The sequence below is a fragment of the Myxocyprinus asiaticus genome, chromosome 3 (genome assembly GCF_019703515.2).
Source record: "Myxocyprinus asiaticus isolate MX2 ecotype Aquarium Trade chromosome 3, UBuf_Myxa_2, whole genome shotgun sequence".
In the NCBI taxonomy this organism is placed as follows: Eukaryota; Metazoa; Chordata; class Actinopteri; order Cypriniformes; family Catostomidae; genus Myxocyprinus; species Myxocyprinus asiaticus.
In genome coordinates this window covers 52,621,518-52,630,755 of record NC_059346.1, presented here as the reverse complement: position 1 = coordinate 52,630,755, position 9,238 = coordinate 52,621,518, and the positions used below count along the sequence as shown (strand labels likewise).

Sequence of the window (9,238 nt, the reverse complement as noted above, 5' to 3'; positions counted from 1 at the left end):
ATAATTTGACTCACAATTATGACTTAATCTCATAATTATGACAATCTCAAAGTTGTAATCTCATAATTATGATTTACTATCTCAAAATAATGATATTCTTATAATTATGACTCCATTATGACTTTCTCACAATTATGACACCTCTTTATTGTACATTTGTCTCATTTGACTTATCTTATATTTTACTTTTAATTTCATAATTACTATCTCATTATTATGACTATAATTATGATTTATCTCATAATTATGTCAGTTGACTTAATATCTCATAATAGCAATCTCAGTTTTGACTCATCTCAATTGATGTACTAATAATCATAATTGTGACTCATAATGACTTTGAATCTAATAATTGACTTTTTCTCTCAAATATGGATTAGTATCTCATAATTATGACCTACCAAAGCACAACTGATTTTCCATGTGGCGTAAATGGGCTTCATAAAAACTTCTATGCCCAGAACTTAGTTGTGTGTTTTGCCAGCTGCCTTTGAGATGTATGTGAAAGCTAGCTCTCTCCAGGTATTACAGACCTCCTTGTAAATGCAACACATAACGAAAATAAAATGGGTTGCTTCATGCTGATTTTAAATTAATTTCAGACAGCAAAGTTCAAAGACTCAAAAACCTTTATTGCAAGTGTACAATATAAACAATGAGCAGACATTATTATAGTTGAATGTCCATCAGAGAAACAGAGACAGGTGAAAAAAAGACTACATGATAAAAAAGATCAAGCTATCTTATTTGTGTTGTCATATTTTCTCTTTTACTGGGCAGAGCTGGAAATGAATCACTATATGCAATAGTCTGACAATCATAAGTCCAGTGTTGCTTTTCTGCTCTTGTTCATGATCAATTCCAGACAATTTTGAGCTGCTCATTACCTGAAACAGCACTATTATGCTGTTATATATACGGGGTTCTTTTTAAAGCATACAACAGGCCAAAAGTGCAATCAATATACAAAATGTTTCCATCACGGAAATAAATAGTCCAGCACAGGGCAGTAGAGTTCAAAGAAGGAGAATTGTCCGTATGAATGACAACTGAAAACACATTTACTTTAAGTAGTTTACAAATGGGCTTTAGTTATGAATGCCTTAAGAATTTATTCACAATGATCTCGCTTTGCTAAAGCGGTGACAAGCAAGCTATTTTATTCAAACTGGAAGTTTACTTGATCACTATGTGCAAGTTAGACATAGAAAAGGTAAAATGAAAATCTAGTCTCATGAAATAACACAAATTTCAATATAATGTCAGACAAATACTGGCGATCACTTTAATACACTGACAGTAGGAGTTATGGTGAATGGTAAAAAAAAGAAGCAAAGATTAAAATGCTGGAATAATATTACAGTATTTCAAATAAATAGAAGGAAACAAAACACTAAGGATAATTGCTTTGACGTTAACAAAGGCAAAAATCGTAAGAGCTCACTCACCAGTAGTTTCATTGATGTAAGCTCTGCTTTACCGTAAAAAAAAAAAATCAACTTTAATCTGAACCCAAAGGTGAAGATCTATCATGCAAATATACTACTCAAAACTGTATTGTACAGTAGCATTATGTTTGATTTGTCACCATTTCTGCATGATTCGTGCACGTGTTTGACATTTGGCCACATTAGAGTGATGGCAAAAAATTGGAGAATAAGAAGAAACATTCAATGGCATAGCACCCTTTATATGTATTCCAAATGTGCAAATATTAGAGTAGTATTTAATCTGGGTCTTAATCATGACTATTATAGCTGGAAAAACAATAAAGTTGAGGCATATTCCATCCTGACAGACATTAACATTCTAATAGAATTAGTTTTAGCAGTGAAAAAAACAGAACACCTAGAAAATGTAATTACTGAATCTACAAAAAAGTATTTACAAAATACAAAAGGAATGCTTTTTATAGAGTAAACCTTGAAGAAACCACTATTCCATTTTTGTGGAAATGGAATGACAAATTTATGTGACTCAGGAGCTTGGAGGAAGTTGCTGGCAAGACACTGTTTGGGCAGTCCGCATGGACATACTTATGGGAATCGCAAGCCCTTTCGATATTTAATCACTTGCAGGACATGGATTACAGATATCTATAATTCTTGAAATGAGTCATTACATTTGCACTAGTGAAAACATTAATTCTTGATATCAAACATGACGTCAGTATTCATGAAAATGCCTATTCTTGATATCAAAAATAGAATTTCAATTAGTAAAAAACAGTTACTGATATCTGTAACTGCATTTTCTCTAGTAGAAATTCACAATGATTTACAGACATCTATAATTCCTTACTAGTTGAAATTCTAATTTCTTATATCAGCTATGTACTACTTACTAGTAAAAAATATTATTTTTATTTTTTTTCAATAATTACATTGTTAATAGTAAAAATGTCCATTCCCAATTGAACTGAAGAGTAAATTAAGATTTCTTAAAAGGCACAATCACATTACAGATATCTGATTAACATTAACATTGCCACTAGTGAAAACCAAATACGCATTTTTACTAGTTGTACTATGTCCAATCCTGATATCAGCAATTGAATTTATAATGTAACAGAAATGAAAAATGATCATTTTTACTAGAAGTACATAGTAAAAAATACATAGTGACAATTCCATTAGAGGTATAATTTTTTTTTTTTTTATACTAGTTAAAATTCCAATTCTGCAAGTAATGACGTCAGTTTTGATATCAATAATTAACATTTTTACTTGTCTCAACCTGATTAGAGAAATCGAAAATGAGCATTTTCACTTGCAGCACAATGGAACATTGCTGATAACAAATTAACATTTTAACCGGACAAAATAGAATTTTAGATATCCATAATTCATATCATGCACATTATTGAAAGTCAAATCGGCTTGCCATACCTGGGAGCTTGGGTACATAAAGAGCGATATAAACATGGAAAACAATGGCACCTGTACAACTTGGGAAAGTCTTAACAGAGAACAAATCATTGTCTAGCCAAACCTGTAATACTTGTAAATACATGCCTATTAGGTCTCAAGGGTTGTTTGCAAGAGGAAACCTGATCGTAAAAGAGCAATTACACAAACAGCACAAGAATAAGAACACAATCGCATAGAAACAAATAAACATGCCTGTGGCTGGCTTTGGTTGCTGGTTACCAGGAAAAAAACACCTTTCCATACAGAGATCCCAACAGAAATGAACCACAGTCCATTCTGGACAGAGTTTGAGGTGATGGTCTAATATGCCACAAGGCATCTTTGTTGGACGTAAAAGGGATAGTTCACCCAAATATGAAAATTCTGTCATCATTTACTCACCCTCATGTTTAGTTTCTTTCTTTCATGGAACACAAAAGGAGATATCTCACAGTAGTGGAGGGGAAAATTTTGAGCAAATAACGGCTTAAATTTTGGTCCGTTTCTTGCACAAAGCTATTAATGTCTAAGTGTCCTTTTTTGGGAGTTTGATAGCCCATGAGCATCATGAACATACTGCTAAACTTCTCCTTTTGTGTTCCACGGAAACAAGAAAATCATATGGGTTTGCAACAAAATGATGGTGAGTAAACAATGACAGAATATTTTATTTTTGGGTGTAACTATTCCTTGAAACATCATATAGCATGAACCACAAAGAAGTGAGAGGTATTTGGAGTATTTGTGTAGACTGATGCTGTGTCCATGTCATTCAAATGGTCTCAATTATAATACATAAGCACACAGCCTGGTAAAATCATTTGATTTCACATTAAGGCCATCTGACTGTACTATTTAATCAACTGCACTTAGGTAAACCTATGCATTTGGTCTCATTGCTTTGATGAGTGCTGAAATGTTGGAATGTAACACACTGAAAGTCTTCTTATGGATGTAGTACACTTGTTTTGGGCGACCAACGAACTGATGCCGAGCAAATATGTTTGTTTAAAAATAAAAATGACATAAAATGACAAATGATAAAACAGCCTAAACCATCAAACAGGTTCAGGACTTATGCGAAAAATACAAACATTTCAGAGAGTCACTAGTGCGGCCAAAGAAATCCTCAATGGCGCCTCTATAGGAGAACATACATCTCACGTTCTGACCTAGCTCAACTGTTGCTCAGTGGAGACTTACAGGACAAAATACAGGGGGAAAGTGGAGGCCTCTCCCCATGCTAATGGCTCAAAACAGCTGGTGCATAGGCAGTTCACACAGTGATTATGTGACAAAGTACTTTTTGACAATAATAGCATGTGATTTGGAGGGTGAAACATTGGTTATGTTTCTCTCGGTAGATTCAGGATCACCTAGATGTGAAGTATGGGTTCAGCCCTCTGGTCATGTCCTCATTAAGGGCTATTTTTTCTTGACGGCAGCCAGTTCTTTCTGAATGTCGGCGAATTTGGGTCGGTTTTCAGGCTTGTACTCCCAACACCGCTGCATGATCCTGTACACCTCATCTGGGCATTTCTGCGGGCAGGACATTCTATAACCTAAATTAGACACAAACAAGCTTTCTATATTACAATATTTAGTTGATTGTAAAAGATACAAACAATGTATATGCAAAATAAAGAAATAAAAATGATGACGGTGAAAGAGAAATTGTCAGGAGACAATTTGACTTAGGCTGTATGTGGCATAAAATACTATCATACAGTGTACGGCATACTGTTTAGTATATGCTGTATGCTTTGGCTGGGGAAACTGTTATGTTTGAAAAGGTGGATCTGACACCATTGAAGAACTTTCCCATGGGAGTTTCAGAATAAGATATCATTGTGTACACACTGTGGGGTTTTGAAGTAAGTTTGGATCAGTAAAAATAGTTAACCTTGTGTAAATTGTTATGTGAAAATTTAGCTTTATGCAAAGCAAAAATGCTATTTCTAGCTCTTTTACATGCAACTGTTAACAGGCACGATTATATTTTCTAAATAATTCTATTAAGAAAAACCTTTGATATTAGGGCAAAGACGTACTGCAAAAATCTTAAGGCCTATTCACAACAAGACCGAATGTTTGGTGCAAATATTCTTTCCGAACAAGCTTTTGAATAGGAACAATGGATTCCCATGGCGCCATTCACACCAGGTCCGACAAATCGTCCACTGACAATCCGAAGGTTTTTTTTTTTGGTTTTTTTTATACAGAAAACAGCCCTATTTTTTTCTCTCTCCAGACTGCAAAGAAAACTGACTGACCAATGAGATAAGAGCTTTTATGTCATTTTTCCAGAGCCGCTGCTGCTGCAAAATCCAGCGCGTTGGTGGCACTAATCTGCTAACTGGCAAACAGGTGCTGTGCTCTTTTACTCGTCTCATGCACAGAAACTTTGAATTCAATGCAAATATGCAGTAAATAAATAAAATAAAAAAATGCAAACACTTTATATATGTAATGTGCTGATACATATTTTTTTTTTTTTTTTTTTTTTTTCACCCAATTTGGAATGCCCAATTCGCGTAGTGATTCGCCTCAATCCGGGTGGCGGAGGATGAATCCCAGTTGCCTCCAAGTCTGAGACCATCAACCTGCGCATCTTATCACGTGGCTTGTTGAGCGCGTTGCCACGGAGACATAGCACGTGTGGAGGATTCACGCCATCCACTGCGTTATCCGCGCTCAACTCACCACACGCCCCACTGAGAACGAACCACATTATAGCGACCACAAGGAGGTTACCCCATGTGACTGTACCCTCTCTAGCAACCAGGCCAATTTGGTTGCTTAGGAGACCTGGCTGGAGTCACTCAGCACGCCCTGGGATTCGAACTAGCGAACTCCAGGGGTGGTAGCCAGCGTCTTTTACCACTGAGCTACTGCTGATACCTTTTTTTATTTATTTTTTTTATCCCCTTTTCTCCCAATTTGGAGTGCCCAATTCCTACTACTTAGCAGGTCCTCGTGGTGGCACGGTTACTCACCTCAATCTGGGTGGCGGAGGACAAGTCACAGTTGCCTCCGCTTCTGAGACTGTCAATCCGCACATCTTATCACGTGACTCATTGTGCATGACACCGCGGCGACTCGCAGCATGTGGAGACTCATGCTACTCTCCGTGATCCACGCACAACTTACTACACGCCCCATTGAGAGCGAGAACCAGTAATCGCGACCATAAGTAGGTTACCCCATGTGACTCTACCCTCCCTAGCGACCGGGCCAATTTGGTTGCTTAGGAGACCTGGATGGAGACACTCAGCACACCCTGGATTCGAACTCGCGACTCCAGGGGTGGTAGTCAGTGTCAGTACTCGCTGAGCTACCCAGGCCCCAATGTGCTGATACCTTATATTACAAAATATACCTGGTGTTTTGTCTTAATTTACACTATTTAATATTTATATTACTGTGCCTGTTATATTATTTAGGCATTAAAAATAGCAGTGAGGTTCTGCAATTTGTTTGTCTGCACTCATAGTTTAGACTAAGCTTGTAATAAATATAGCATAAAAAGACACTTTACATGCAATAACTACGAGTGTAGCCAAATGATTTGCTGAACCTCACTACTATTTTTAGTGCAAGGATAAAATAAAGTATTCCTTTAGCTCTTTTTCTCAAAACACACAAGAAACCCTGAATTTAATACAAATATGCAATAATTAAATAAAGACCATGAGCCATTGTTTTCTTTTATATTATTTTAAATGTAATGCTTCTTATTTTATGTTATACCTGTTTTACTTAATGCACATTATTTTATGTGTATTTATATCGCTGTACCTTGTGTTACATTATACAGGCATTAAAAAAGAGAAGCTAGGTTCGGGAGTTAGTTTGGAATATACTCGTTGCAAAATACATGCATAAATATTAAGACTGAAGACACAGGACAAATGCAATAGCGCTCTTTACTTATCTCACTCTCACAAAAAAACAGATTCTATATTACTCAAAATGAAATTAAATGAAACGGTTATGCCAAATTAGGTAAATAACTGCCTTAACTGCAATAAATATATTAATCTCATGCATTAATCTCAGCTGAATGCTTTAAGATCCATGCACCAGAATAAATATTTATAGAGCAGATGCTACTGTACAAGGGGTGAAATTGTTTTTCGTTTAGGTCTCGGTGTGAACAACTTTCATCGGCAGTTCATCTCACAAATTAGTCATGAATTTGGTGTGAATAAGCCTTTACTCTTGATAACAATTTTTGTATTGTTTTCCTGTAAAAATATCTAATAAATCCTTAAAATACATTTACTTGAGAAGCTACACTGCATAAGATATTTAGGCTTTTTCAAAGAATGTATTTTTTATTAGGGCTGTCAATCAATATTTTTTTTAATCAAATTAATTAATGACATGGTGTGCCGATTAATTAATCAAATTAATTGCATATTTGGTGAGAAAGCTCTTCAAATAACAATAATTCAATATATGATGATTATATATAGTTATATTTAAATAATTATAAATAAAATATATATATATTTAAAAAATAATACAGAATTAAAATGCATTACATTATTTAGGCACACAAGTTAAACCGTAAAAAAAAGACAATACAAAAAGTGGCTTCAGAATCCAATGTACTGTTTATTTCCATATTACTGAACATAAGCCTGTCATTGGTCTACAGTTCACAGCAATCCATTTTGCAATTGAATTCTTAAATCAGTCCGAGATTTATTATAAGGGCTTGTCTAAGGATGCATCAGTGTACACCTGCATCAGACGGACACTTTGAGCGTCTCGGTTGCACTGAGTCATAAACAAACCGTTTTTCGCTGTGTCAAGTTCAGATTTGGACTCCATCAAGCTGTGTTTGAACGCAAGGACATGTTCTCATGTTGTGTTGTCTGCTCTCAGTAAGTGTGGTTTGTTATCAGTCTAAGTTGAGTGTTGCCTATAAAGTGAGTTTCGCTTACTGCCCCCTGGAGAAAACAGGTGGTATTCCATGCTTGAATTGCTCATATGAAAGTATTACGGTCTGGGGACATAATTTCATTAATTTTGTAATGCATTATATTTTATATAATTAATCGCACTGAATTAACTCGACAGCCAAGTGTATTTTGGAAACAAGATAGAAAGCTGAAGAAAAGGAAGACAGCTGATAACCCATTAATCGGAGGTTTAATATACAGTATATATAGTTGAGAAGACAAGCAAATTTGCATTTCCTTTTTGTCTCATCAATGTTCACACCCCTTTCATAATTTATACAAATATAAGAGATAAAACATTTTATTTAGTACTGCTCTTCAAAATCTACATAAGCAGATATTTACATAATGCACTGTATGCATATAATATTGTATTGCCTCAGGGACGGATTAACCACCGGGCCAACAGGGACGTTGCCCAGGGGCCTTTAAACCCAAAGGGCCCAGAGCTCTAAATCAATTATTTATTTATTTTGAGATATCTATTATAAATCCACATAAATGTCAATCTTATGTGAAATACTATTTGTTCAGCTGAATGCGTGCTGGACGACAGCAGAGCGAGCACAGGCACTCGAGTGCGTGCTCAAGGAATCTGCATCTCACAGGTGCAGTGCGTTTATTTGAAGGACTACAGAGAACAGTGTCTGATTTACAAAACACTTCCAAACACAAAGATAAGGTGCAATTTACCCTGGCTGTGTACAAAGCTAATGGTTTAAATTCATATAAGCGACAGAATTCGTGCAACAGTATGGAGGACTTGCCTGCATGCATTTACACAAATACTCAAACCAGCCCATCTGGCACCAACAATCATACCACGGTCGAAATCACTGAGATCACATTTTTTCCCCATTCTGATGGTTGACGTGAACATTAACTGAAGCTCCTGACCCATATCTGCATGATTTTATGCACGGCACTGCTCTCTTACAATTGGCTGATTAGATAATCACATGGATGATTGTTGGTGCCAGATGAGCTGGTTTGAGTATTTCTGTAACTGCTGATCTCCTGGGATTTTCACACACAACAGTCTCTAGAGTTTAATCTGAATGGTGCCAAAAACAAAAAACATCCAGTGAGTGGCAGTTATGTGGACAGAAACACTTGTTGATGAGAGAGGACAACAGAGAATGGCCAGACTGGTTCGAACTGACAAAGTCTACAGTAACTCGGATAACCGCTCTGTACAATTGTGATGAGAAGAATAGCATCTCAGAATGTTATTCTGAGATGCGGGTTGGTGCTGTTTTGGCAGCACGAGGGGGACCTACACAATATTAGGCAGGTGGTTTTAACGTTGTGGCTGATCGGTCTATATATATATTTACATACACACACATACACACAGTT

At 36.0% G+C, this 9,238-nt stretch overlaps 1 protein-coding gene across 1 annotated transcript in view; it reads right to left on the bottom strand.

Annotated features, from left to right (window-relative positions):
* Positions 1–26: 26 nt before the first annotated feature.
* The window catches only part of LOC127426812 (tyrosine-protein kinase Fer-like), an 80,953-nt gene continuing 71,741 nt past the window's right edge, over positions 27–9,238 (bottom strand). The window contains exon 19 of the mRNA XM_051673853.1: positions 27–4,471. Coding sequence (XP_051529813.1) covers positions 4,335–4,471 — 137 coding nt within the window. The 3' untranslated portion in view covers positions 27–4,334. The remainder of the gene's footprint in view (positions 4,472–9,238) is intronic.